Here is a 13,086-nt window from a genome sequence, read left to right on the forward strand (position 1 = left end):
TTGCGTGCGCGCCATTTATGTAGCCTAACGACCTTGTTTGGAAGGGCCAAGAGCCTTGGGGCCAAGTCATCTAACGTGAGGCCGCGCGAGGAGCGGGGGTGGCGTGGTTGGTTTGTGGTGTAGATAAAGGCAATATATAAATTTAGTTCAGAATTATACACTGTGAAAAGCATTGTATTAGACTCGACGTCGGTGAGTAGATGTAGTGATGCTAACCTTATGCGACTGGATTGCTATGTGAGGGTGAAACAATTCCTCCGCCCCTGGTGCGTTGGCATCCGAGCCCCGATTACCCAGCAGCCTGACGTCAGGCGGTGTAATGTTGTACATAATTTAGTGGATAGGGTGAGCAGAGAAATCTTTCATCCCCCTGAAATGGAGCAAACCATGTTCTCCCTGATTTTAATAAAGTTCCTTTTTCTCAAAGTTGGGGAGGGGTTGGCATCCTAGCCAACTGAATAGGGAACTTCACACTTGTTTCCAATAAGTACACCTAGGTTACAAAAGCCTAGGCGAGGGTCAGGGTGTACTTTCCTACCTACTGTTAGAAAAAATCATTATACACCATTCATCATGTTTAGGGCAGGACATATTGTAAATAATCACAAAACAGGTAGATTCATGCTCTTACCTTCAAATTTTTATAATTACGATGGTGAGCTCCCAAGCGCCGCACACACACAGCACCCGCGATACCGGCGCCGTTACTGCGTGCAGCCACAACATTACTGCGCATCAAGCAGCATCAAGAACCATAAAAATGTACCTGGCCGAGGTAACAAGAATCCATGAAATTTTGATCCTCAACGCCAATGGGACGATGGGTTGCAGGGGGATACACTAAGTGTTCTGATACATTAGGTGCTGTGATATATTAGGAGTTGCAATACATTAGGAGTTGTGAAACACTAGGTGGCTTGCTTTGGTTCCCCAAGCCCAATGATACATTAGGTGTAGTGACATATTAGGTGTAGTGACATATGATATATTAGGGTTTTTGAACATTAGGCCTTATGATTTATTAGGAGTTACAAATGTTAGTGGCTATGATAGATTAGGGGTTGTGATATATTAGAGATTATGAACATTAGGCCTTGTGATACATTAGGTGTTTTGAACATTAAGTGTGGTGATACATTAGGGGTTACACACGTTAGGTGCTGCGATAATCCCCCCAATTGGCACAGAAAATTGTGATCATGAGGCGGATTGGGCACCAGAGATGTATCAGACCGACATGGACTGATGGCATTTGTTTACAATGCCGAAAAATTTCATACCTTGCCAAGCAACTCGTTGAATGCTGGTACTCACTCCCCAGCATGCCTGGCTAGCAACAGCAGCACTGCGCATCAGAAAGGAGGTAACCTTGGGCGTCGAGCCGCTTTGGCACCTATATGGTCGATGGGTGTCCGTGGTGACAAGTGAAGGGGACGAGCGCTGGAGGCAAGTGTTGTGAATTATGGACGTCTCACATGAAATGAGAGTGTATCGTGCAATGTGTTGGTAAGGTTATCTTACCATAAATCATGGCATGACATTGTAGGTAATATAGGTTGACATCAAGTGATTAACAACCATTATAATTTTTAGTGACATTTGCAGTGAACCAGAAGCAGTGATGTGCATGGTGGTCAGACAGACTAATGCACAATTGATTCAGCTGTCTTAAATTGCTCAAATTTGCCAAAATTTTGGCTGAAGAAATGTTGCTGCCTAGTGTCCCCTTGAACCATTGGATGGCCTGGAAATGATAATGAAGAACAGTGGAGGGAGACATGTATCAAATGCAAACAACTCAGTGAACATGCTGTTAGATGTACTGCATCATGATATGACTGCTTTTGTGCATTGGATGGCACAAATATGATGATTAATATGATACACATAGGATTGCACACATGATGTACAGGGCAGTGCAGCAGGTGCCTACCCCTCCCCATCAGTTCTGAATATGCACAAAGCCTCATCAGAGTGAGGGTTGCATAACCATGCCCAGCCCATTTATGAATGAGCAGTTGTATGCAAGAACTTAATATTCTTGCACCTGCCAAGCCATTGTATACTGTACATGTGTTAAGCCCCCAATGCCTTAGAAAAACAATTGAGGTGTTTTATGTGTGTATTAAAGGTTTATACTACTGATTGCTTACAGAGTTTAATATGAGGGTGCAAATTTTGTCAAGTCATAAGCTCTTTGTGAGATCATGCCTGAATCAGGCCCCCTCAGCTCATGTTCCACTAGGCATGAGGGGCATGGCAGGTGATGCATCCAGGATCAAAGAACCTAAAAAGGTAAGTTAAGGCAGCTTATGGTTTATGTTTAGACTGCAATTGGTTTTGGCATGTTTGGGATGCATGTTGTTCCAGTACATTAGCTGTATTGCTGTTTACTTTGCCTAAATATAATGCTATACTTGAATGAAAATTATGGTGTTTTATTATTGTCTTGCATAATTTGTTATGCATGCATTTATGGTGTGTTTCATCAAATAAGTCACTTAATAATAAGTCTGAAAATGGTGTTTGGTGCATCCATTAAGCATGTTATGATGTGAAATTTTAGTATGCATGTATTATGACTTAACAACTTAAAAATTACAGCTTTCAGGTTGTATCAGGTGTAATTTGTTCAATGGTACATCTAATCATCTAATGTTTGGTCATTGCCAGATCTTGAACCAGTGGTTTTATGCCTTGGAGCTAATTCCTATTTTTGTTCATTCCTTTGTGGTATTGAAGGAGAGAAAACTAGTCAAAATCCAAAATAACCAGCTTAATAATATACAGTCCAATATATGGCCAATATAATAATGGAGTCCAATAGAGTCCAATAGAGTCCAATATAATAATAAGAGTCCAAAATAACCAGCTTCATTGATCTGTGGTCTGATGAATAGGGTAGTGTTTGGTGCTCATTGCAAATTTGTGATAACAGGAGCTGCATTATACACCTTCCATGGGTTTTTTAAAGGTCAGAATAGATCACTAGCCCAAAATGACACAGCCAACATTTCATTTTTAGTAATACACTGCATAGTGCAATCTTTGTCGCCTATTCAAATGCAAAGCTCAAAGCAGTCTGTTATGATTTTGGTCATGATGACCTGTGAAATGTCAAACAAGGTCATTGACCTTAAATGAGCATATGACCTTTTGCTTAGGACAGGTATCTAGGTTCTGGGGACACTCCAGAGACTAAATTGAAGTTTCACACTGTTGGACCTTATTTTACCTGAAGGTCATGACCTAGGAATCTCAAACCGATCTAAGTGAGTTCATGTACAGGCCAACACACCCTATCGACTTCATGGTTCTAGCTCTCTTATTTCTTGAGATCTCAGCAGGTCAAACTTACCCCCACCTGAGCAAAAGGTGTCTAACTGACCACCTGGGCACATTAAATTGAAGTTAAATAGCTGGTGTGAGCAGCATGAAAACTTTATCACTTCCTGCTGATCGGCACATTCAGGTGTTTTTTTCTTGGTCTGTGAGGAGTTAATAACAACACTGAGGAAGCAGTGAGCTATCCACACCAGGTTCAGTTGTGGTCATTAGCATTACAGCCCTTCATGTCCTTTGCACCAAGGTAACCCCAAGCAGGGCAGAAAGCATTTGTCCTGAGCCACCACTTCATAACCATCTGACTTTCACCATTCCAGCATGCCAGACTGGAAGCCCTGCGGGCACAAGAATTGGCACCGTTGAGCAACTTCTTGACGGACAGCTTTGGCCGGTTCCATGACTACCTGCGTATCTCGCTCTCAGAGCGCTGCAACCTCAGATGTGAGTCATCTGCACACACCCTGAGGGGTTGCCTTGGCCATGATACTAATATTGCACTTTTTGCGGCCAAGTACGTGCTGCACTTGCCAAACCACGAAAATGATTTTCCACAAGACATCAGTTTCTACTGTCGGCCACTCGCCACCACCCATGACGGTGACGCCGTGCATGCGCATGCGCGCAGGCCAGTATTGCATGCCCGAGGAGGGCGTGCCGCTGACGCCCAAGTCGCACCTGCTCACTGCTGAGGAGGTCGTGCGGCTGGCCGGCCTGTTCGCCGCCGCCGGCGTCACCAAGGTCCGGCTGACGGGCGGCGAGCCTCTGGTGCGCGCTGACCTCGCAGACGTCATCGGTGAGGCGCCAGCGGAGGCGGACGAGCTGTCAGGGTACAGGGCAGCTGACATCAGTGGTGTGATGGTCAGGTTTTCTGGTCGGGGGATGGGCAGACACCAGCCAGGATGGTCACCGCCTGTGCTGACGTCTCTGGTCAGAGGGGCGTGCCTGGCGCGGGCTCTGGTCGCAGGGGAATGGTGGGGAAAGGCTTCATCCGCGGATGAAGTGTTCATGGTCCGGTACAATCCAACCGAATGGCTCCCCATTTGCTGCACCAGTATGGGTGTGATGTAGCGACTTGCAGAACGTTATGACAGCCAGTGGTTCACACACAAACTTATTGCGTTCCTGACAAAACTTATTTGCGTTCCATTGAAAGACAACGCTAGAAATGTCGGGAGGTGTAGCACATGTGCCAGATGTTATTATATGCATGCAGGTGACAAGGTGGACATTCATTCATGACGCAGTGGATAGCGTTTCCCGCACCTGAGGTCTTGCGTTGACTCACGGCCGCCATGAATAATAGATTCACAAAACATTCCAGCTGGCCTCAAAGCCATTCCCGGCATCCAGTGGGTCGCCATGACGACCAACGCTGTTGTGCTGCACCGCCGCCTGGCGGCGCTGCAGGCAGCCGGTCTTGACGCAATCAACATCAGCTGGACACCCTGGTGCCGGCCAAGTTCGAGCTGATCACACGTCGGCGCGGCTTCCATCGCGTTTGGCAGAGCATTCAGACGGCATTGGCAGCGGGGTACGACCCGGTCAAGGTGTGTGAAGGCGACGGAAGGCCAGAGCAGGACCTGTCAAGCGGGCCCACCGACGGCGTGCTGTGGGCACTGCCTGCGTGCTGTAATGGTGGAGTGGGTGTCCGTGCTCGTGCTTAGGTGTGAGGGTACTTGTGATGCTGGTTATTTCTTCTAGCCTGTGTTGTTCGGCGTCCTCAGTGAAAAAAACGTGTAGGATTGTAGCACAGCAGGGAGCACTTGTTAGTGGCTTGTGGCGTGATGGGAGACACCGGTTTGTTTGTACGCCAACTCGTTAAGCTAGCTCCAATGAGCTCTTTGTCCTCCAAACTATTGCAACCTCCAAGCATCACCTGTAGTGAAACACAGCCGCCCTTAAACCGTAGCCCCCGTCCCGTGACCTCTGACCCCCTGGGACCTGACTCCGCGCGCCTGACCTGCCGACTGTGCCGCAGCTGAACTGCGTCGTTATGCGCGGCGTCAACGACGAGGAGCTGGAGGACTTCGTGGCGCTGACGGAGACGTTCCGGCTGGACGTGCGCTTTATCGAGTACATGCCGTTCGACGGCAACCGCTGGAACGACCGCAAGATGGTGCCGTACGCTGAGATGCTGGAGCGGCTGCAGCAGCGCTGGCCCGAGCTGCGCCGCATCTCCGACCGCGCCAACGACACGTCCAAGGTGGGTGGCGTCTGTAGTGATGGGGGGGGGGGGGGGGGGCACATCTACTGCAAATGGTCAGGCAGCTTCCATAACTTCTGTGCTATGAGGCAGATTTACACTGCGGCGCATCGATTCGAACTCAGACTACAGTCCTGCCGTTGGTCGGGCCAGGCCAGCGCAAGTTACCTTGGCCCATTCGAGGCATGACCAATATTCATATCCTACTTGAGGGGATTTTTCCATGTTTGTATGGACTTGAACTTATTCAAGTCTACGTGTTTCTGTCTACCCAGACCAGACACGAGCGCTGCAGACGGCAACTGTATTAACCCGCGAAGCGAGCGGGCGGCCCGACTTCCGGCGGGTGCGCCCCAGGCAGTCATACACCGCCATTCGGGGCAGCGGCGTACCAAAGCGCAGCAGCACTGGCGGCGCGAGCAGGGGCTGCCTCAGGCGCACGCGTAACATCATGATACATCTTCCCCCCGCCCCCCCCTTGAGGAATGCAAATAAATGTATAATATATAAAAAAACGCTTGCGAAACACGAAATTATTGGCGACAGACTGCTGCTTCCCTGCTGCTTTCCCTGCTGCTGCTATGCTGCTTCTGAGCTGCTGCTTCCCTTCTGCTTCTCTCGGACTGCTTCTTCTCTGTGCGTTCCTCCTGCTGCGTCTTCCCACCTGCTTTCCTGCTGCTTCTCTGCTGCTTCTCTTTATTTCTCTCAGAAAACGCGGCCACTGCGGTGTTTTACGCGGACTGAAACTAAGCATGGCGTTGGGCCTTGTGTCTGGGGTACTTGCGCGTGCAGGGCTGGCCGCAGCTTCTGTCACATCGGCGGCGCTTTTCGACGCGGGCGACGGCACAGCTGGTGGTGGCCGTGGTACCACCGATCGTGGTGCACGCCGGTTCGCGCGGCTGCGGTTGCAGCATCGCCGGTGGCGCCACCCAGCATGGCGGCCAGAGAGGAGGTCTGGAGCGGGCACCCTGTGTGCAGAACAGTCACACGCCGCATGGGAACCGTTGCTGTGTCAACACCTGAAACGGAGGGATCTGCATCAGATGACGTCGGTTGCAGGTAGCTGCGTCTATGATAGCTTCTCTGTGACGGTGGCTGGCTCGGACCAGCTTGCTTCCTTCTCCGTCTTGATCCGAACATGATTCCCGGCTGTAGCTGCTGAAGATCGCGGGCAACCGTGTCTCCGTTGAAGCACTCTCCAGTCTTCCTCTCCTCCTCTGCCTCCTGCCGATCTCGGAGTTTTGGCATGCTGCCATGTCGCTTCTCTTTCTCCTTCTCCGGTTGGCTGAGCGATGGGGAGACAGATTGAAGTTCGCGTCCCATCAGGAGACGGGCTGGGGAGTATCCGCTGCTTCCACAGGCGTCGTGCGGTAGTTGAGGAGGGCGAGGTGGGGGTCCCTCTGGCGAAGTATCCACTGGCGGTTCTCACGGCCCGTTCAGCTGCTCCGTTGGAAGACGGCGTGTGCGGGCCTGTGATGCGGTTTGTAAAGCCGTAGGACGCTGTGAAGTTGGCGGACGAGCTTGAAGTGAACTGCGTTCCTCCGTCTGTTGTCACGAGGTCTGGTATCCCCAAGCGGGAAAACAGGCGCTTCAGACGCTCGATGACTGCGCTGCTGGTGAGACTCGGGAGGCGTTGTATCTCCAGATACCTGCTGAAGATGTCCACCGTGACGAGCCAGTTGCAGTTGTTGAAGTGGAAGACGTCTGCTGCAACGTGCGTCCACGGTCTTGATGGCGTTGGGGTTGTCACCAGTGGCTCAGCGTGCTGGGCTGGCGCGTTCACCTGACAGAACGAGCAGCTCTCGAGATGACGCTTCAGGTCGATGCTGAGTTGAGGCCACCAGATCGATTCTGCTGCCCTCTGGCGACACTTGTTCAGACCGAAGTGTCCGTCATCATGTAGTCGGGTGAGCATTTCATCTCGCAGACTCGGAGGGATGACGATGCGTCGCCCGTGCATCAGCAGTGTACCACACGTTAGGTACAGAACGCTCATCTCTCCCCGAGAGGTGAAGTAGTCCAGCAGGTCGGGATGCTTCGCTCCCTCCTTCCAGCCAGAGAGAGTCTGCTGAACTACGCGTTGTAGGGGTTCGTCTGCTTGCTGGGCCTTGCTGATCTCCACCAGACGCTGTGGTGTGGCGGGAAGATCGCTGAAGATTCTCTCGCAGAATCCATGCATGTCTTCTTGAAGCACAGCGCTGATTTCATCCTGCTTCTGGAGCGGGTGACGTGAGAGGAAGTCGGGCACCAGGTGCTGCTTCCCTGGAACGAAGACCGCTGTGGGGTTGTATCGCATCAAGCGCATGAGCATGCGCTGGCATCTGATCGGCGCATCCACGAGATTTTTCGTGTTAACCAGCGGGATCAGAGGCTTGTGGTCCAGATGCAGCTCGAACGACGGCAGTCCGGACAGGAACATGTGCATTTTCTCGCACGTCCACGTCGCGGAGAGTAGTTCCTTCTCAATCTGGGCCCATCTGGTCTCTGTGTCAGTCAGGCTTCTGCTGCAGAACGCGACGGGTTTGAAGACGGAGCCGTGCTTCTGGAGAACACATCCTCCGATGCCGAAACTGCTGGCGTCGGCGCTGACCACCGTCTCTCGTGCTGGATCGTAGAACGCCAGAGCTGGAGCTGAAGTGACGGCTGCTTTCACGTCATCCAGCGCCTGCTGCTGCTGTGGTGTCCAGATCCATGCTACGTTCTTCCTCAGAAGCTCGTTCAGTGGTCTTAAGCACTCCTGGATGTGTGGAACGAACCGGCCCAGGAAGTTGATTACTCCGAGCAGAGACCTTAGTTCATTGACATTCTTTGGTGGTTGGAGCTGCTGGATCGCTTCGAGCTTCTCTTCGTCCATGCTGATGCCGTTCTTGCTGATCTTCATCCCCAAAAACTTGACCTCGTTCTTCCGGAACTCACACTTTTTCCTGTTCAGCGTGAGGCCAGACTCGTGGATCCTCCTGATGACGGCCTCGAGACGTGCATCGTGGCTGGCAGCATCTCCGAACACCACGGTGTCGTCCATGTAGACGATGATTCCGGGCAGTCCGTCCAGCATCTCCTCCATCTTCCGCTGGAAGCACTCCGGTGCGAGCGAGATCCCCATCGGCAGTCGCAGGAACCTCTTCCTGCCGAACGGAGTGGTGAACGTGGTCATCTTGGAGCTCGCCTCGTCCAGCGGGATCTGGTAGAAACCGGAAGAGGCGTCCAGCTTGGTGAAGGCGTCGCGCCACTCAGCTTGGAGGTCAGCTGCTCCAGAGTAGGGATTGGGAACACCTGTCGCTGCACAGACTGGTTGAGTCTCTTGTAGTCAACCGTGATGCGGACACCGCTGCTCTTCGGCTTCGGGACGGGGACCAGCGCAGAGACCCAGTCCGTTGGCTCGGTCTCCGACGTGATGATGCCGTGATGCTCCATCTTCTTCAGCTCCTCTTCCACCGGCTTCATCAGTGGCAGCGGGATATTTCTTGCAGTGGCAAGGGCGAATGGAACAGCATCTTCACGGAGCTGAATGCTGACCGGTGCTGTCTTCAGGAGACCTGCCTCTCCGAAGACGTCTTCGTTGACTTCACCTGTGGATCTCAGTACGCCCAGGCGCGAGCAAGCAGACCTGGAGAGGAGATCATTAGCTGAGTCAACAACGTAGAACACTTCAGTCTCGGCTTTGTTCTTGAACAGGAGTGTTCCGTGCATCTTTCCTTCTACTTTTAGCACGCTACAAACACTTGTCAGAGTATTTGAAGCATGTTGAAGCGGCGGCAGTTTCAGCTTCTTGTACGTTTTCAGCGTCAGAATGCTAACATCAGCGCCAGAGTCAGCTTTGAAAGCGACTCGTTGACCATTTAGAAGGACTGAAACTCTCCATGGCGCGCAAGCTTTGTCTACTTCGTCAACAAAAATGTTGGGCGGGCGATAGTTTTCAATGGACTCTGTCCGCGCACTCGCTCTGACACCGTTGGAGCGACAAACATACGTAAAATGATCCATTTTCTGACAGTTGTCACAGATTTTTCCCTTAGCAGGACAATCTTTCGGAGACGCATGATGTGCTCTTCCACAGTATCTGCATGCTGTTGAAAAGTTGGTACGCTGACTATGCTGTTGCCGTTGCGCGGCGGAAGGCTGCTGTTGACGTCTGTACTGCTGGTGCTGCTGGCGCGGCTGCCTGTGCCGCGCTGGTGCACAAACCCTACTGATATCAGGCGGACCAGAGCTGTCACGGCCGTTCACGATCTCGACATTACGCATCATCGAAATGACGGTATTTGCAGACACTTCCTCCTCTAGTGACTTCAGCTGAATTCTACGGGACAGCTCCATGTCAGACATTCCTGAGATGAGACGATCTCTGATACGCTCATCAGCGTCAGCGAAGCTGCAATGCTCAGCTAGAGAGAACAAAGCTCTGATGTACGATTCATTAGTCTCGCTTGAGCTTTGAGATCTAAGCTCGAAGTTGTGACGCTCTGCAATAAAGTTCCTTTTCGGAATGAAGTACCCGTCTAGCTTTGAGACAACAACTTCAAAATCCTCCTTCTGCTCAGCAGTAAGCTTTAATGTTGGTACGATATGCTCAGCCTGCGGACCCATACTGTAAATCAACGCAGCTACTTGAACGTCACCGTCCTCTTTGTGTAGTCCCGATGCCAGTCTGTAGCGGACGAACCGATCACGCCAGGTCGGCCACCTCTCAGGCGATGTAAAGTCGAATTCCTCAGGAGGACGAAATCCAGGCATCACGACTTGGTTCACAACTCACAATGCTTAAATTAATGTGCTGCTCATGCTTGCTTAAGCTTACTCTAGGTTCAATGCGGCTGCGCCATATTCAAGTCTACGTGTTCTGTCTACCCAGACCATACATGAGCGCTGCGAGACGGCAACTGTATTATCCCGCGAAGCGAGCGGGCGGCGCCGACCCCGGCGGGCGGCGCCCCAGGCAGTACACCGCTATTCGGGGCAGCGGCGTACCAAAGCGCAGCAGCACTGGCGGCGCGAGCAGGGGCGGCCTCAGGCGCACGCCAGTAACATCATGATACATGAAATGTCATTTCGAAGATTATTTGGTGCGGTTCACAGCACCGCCTTTCTTAAGCCGTAACTACAACCTCCATCTTCTGAGTTATACGCCGGCGAAGATGTGCAGATCATTTCGTGCAGATTATTTCAAGGCCATGTAGGCAAGCATGACGCCATAGCAACGTCATTCTAACCCCACCACCCTATAAGCCATGCGGCGTTCAAGCCCAGTAAGAATATTACCGCCGAGCCGTTCAAATCTTGCGTCTGTGAACACGATTTCCAAATAGAATGGACGTCAATCGGCTCTTAATCATGTTGAGCAAGCTGCACAAGTTTCAGTCACGGATCATGTTTTGCGCTACCTAAGATAAGAAGTCGGACATCGTTGCTGGTTATTACGGAAGTAAGACGTGTAATGGAATAACTCAACGAAAGCGCCATAACCGAGTATGGGGAAACGAGTAGCATCGTAACCTTTCGGGTCAGTGTGCAGGGATTCCACGAGAAAGGGCTAAATAACGAGCTTATAAAGATGCTTAGTTCAGCAGACACCTCCATCACTGCCACTGCCAACTCTCGGCGTTTTAAGTGGTAATAAACTGGTAATAAACTGTTAAATTGGCTACATACAACGCTAATTTTTGACATAGTATGCTGCGAATATGTGGCATGTATGTTTTTTATATTAACGACACATCGAGGCCGTTTAATACTAAAAGAGTGCACTATTGATGTTATATTTTCAGTGGAGTCAGCTGATTGATGGTACCAGCAAACATGCCTCAACCTCATCCAGCTTGATACGCACAGACGTTCAAGGAAGTATATTCGTCATTGACTCGGTGAAAAGTCTTGTTGATTCCTGAGTTGCTCCCGGCTCTACCAGACATTAAGCACAGGCGTTTTGTGGGGGATCCGACGTGCGCGATGTGCTCCGCGCAGTGCGGTCTCGTAAAAACCGGTGGCAAGGTGGCTTAAAGTTGGCTTAAAGTGTCAGTTTTGCCATTTCTCAAACTGCGTCTTGTATCTTGCATTGTTTGTAGGTATCATGATGCAATGCCGGTCTTGTTACATGCGAAGTGTCATGTCTCGTCTTGTCTCATCTAGTCTTGTCTCGTGTCGTCTTGTCTTGTCTTGTCTTGTCTTGTCTTGTCTTGTCTTGTCTTGCCTTGCCTTGTCCTGTCGCGTTCAGCCAGGTGAAGACCTCCCGCCGTAGACCACTCGCAATCGTCTTACACATCGGCCATGGCGTGACAGCTCAGTGTCCGTCCTGCCCAGCGTGACAGCTCAGTGTCCGTCCTGCCCAGCGTGACAGTTCAGTGTCCGTCCTGCCCAGCATGACAGCTTAGTGTCCGTCCTGCCCAGCGTGGCAGCTTAGTGTCTGGCCTGCTTAGCGTGACAGCTGAGCGTCCGGCCTGCCCAGCATGACAGCTTAGTGTCGGGCCTGCCCAGCATGACAGCTTAGTGTCCGGCCTGCCCAGCGTGACAGCTCAGTGTCCGGCCTGCCTAACGTGACGGCTCAGTGTCCGGCCCGCCCAACGTGACACCTCAGTGTCTGGCCTGCCCAACGTGACACCTCAGTGTCCGTCCTGCCCAGCATGACACCTCAGTGTCCGGCCTGCCTAGTGTGACAGCTCAGTGTCCGGCCTGCCTAGTGTGACAGCTCAGTGTGCGACCTGCCCAGCGTCCTGCACCATCCGAGGGGTCCCATGTGTGTGTGCGGCCATGCGCTGTGTCCCTGACCTGCCCTGACCTCTGTCTCACAGGCGTACCAGGTGCCGGGCTGGGCGGGGCAGGTGGGCTTCATCACGTCCATGTCGGAGCACTTCTGCGGCAGCTGCAACCGACTCCGGCTGACGGCCGACGGCAACCTCAAGGTCTGCCTCTTCGGCAACGCGGAGGTCTCGCTCAGGTTAGTGATTTGCTGACACTGCGAGGGGGAGGCTCGCAGGCTTTCACGTGCCGGACGGTTTGGATATTCACATCACACATCGGCGATCGGTCGTGCCCGACGCTGGTGATAGATCCGATCCGTGATACTGCTACATCTTGTCATTCATAGGCATGACGGTCTATGGTTATTGTGTTTGTCAAGCCGGGTGATGCATTGTATAAAGTGATGTGTACCTCTCATGGCTTGGCCCTTCTGGCCAGGAACGTAGCTAGGGGGGAGCTCGTCCCCCCCCCCTGACCAGCTAAGATGTTTACAAAGATGCCGGACAATTTTGCTTAAACTAGGTCCAGATGCGCATAAGTCCAAAGAAAAGGTGACTCCCCACCCGCTGATAAAAATTATGGTCATGTGCATGGTCCTCATTGGGCCGGGATGCCTTCCAATAGCGCTCGCAGCGTGTTGACTGGATGAACTCCTCCCCGCCAGAACACCCACCGTTCCCAATATCACGCGGGGCGACCAGGCTCAGTTCTGCCGAAGCCCTCTCTGTTGTTGAGGTCGCCGGGTTGCCAGCTCTGTCAGTGTATTGATCTGGGATGAGCGCGCTGCGTTCGCTCTGGTGACG

The 13,086-nt window shown here is 51.9% G+C and overlaps 1 protein-coding gene across 1 annotated transcript; it reads left to right on the plus strand.

Moving 5' to 3' along the window:
• The first annotated feature begins 81 nt into the window (after nt 1-81).
• LOC119102678 (molybdenum cofactor biosynthesis protein 1-like) lies at nt 82-12,509 on the plus strand. Its single transcript, XM_037226139.1, is given in 8 exon segments — nt 82-192; nt 2,156-2,295; nt 3,663-3,786; nt 3,971-4,138; nt 4,667-4,777; nt 4,780-4,892; nt 5,324-5,548; nt 12,334-12,509. Coding segments are annotated over 7 exon segments (1,035 nt in total). The 5' UTR covers nt 82-192; nt 2,156-2,163; the 3' UTR covers nt 12,496-12,509.
• Nucleotides 12,510-13,086: the final 577 nt, after the last annotated feature.

This window comes from Pollicipes pollicipes, unplaced genomic scaffold (assembly GCF_011947565.3).
Source record: "Pollicipes pollicipes isolate AB1234 unplaced genomic scaffold, Ppol_2.1 Scaffold_2555;HRSCAF=2994_pilon_pilon_pilon, whole genome shotgun sequence".
In the NCBI taxonomy this organism is placed as follows: domain Eukaryota; kingdom Metazoa; phylum Arthropoda; class Thecostraca; order Pollicipedomorpha; family Pollicipedidae; genus Pollicipes; species Pollicipes pollicipes.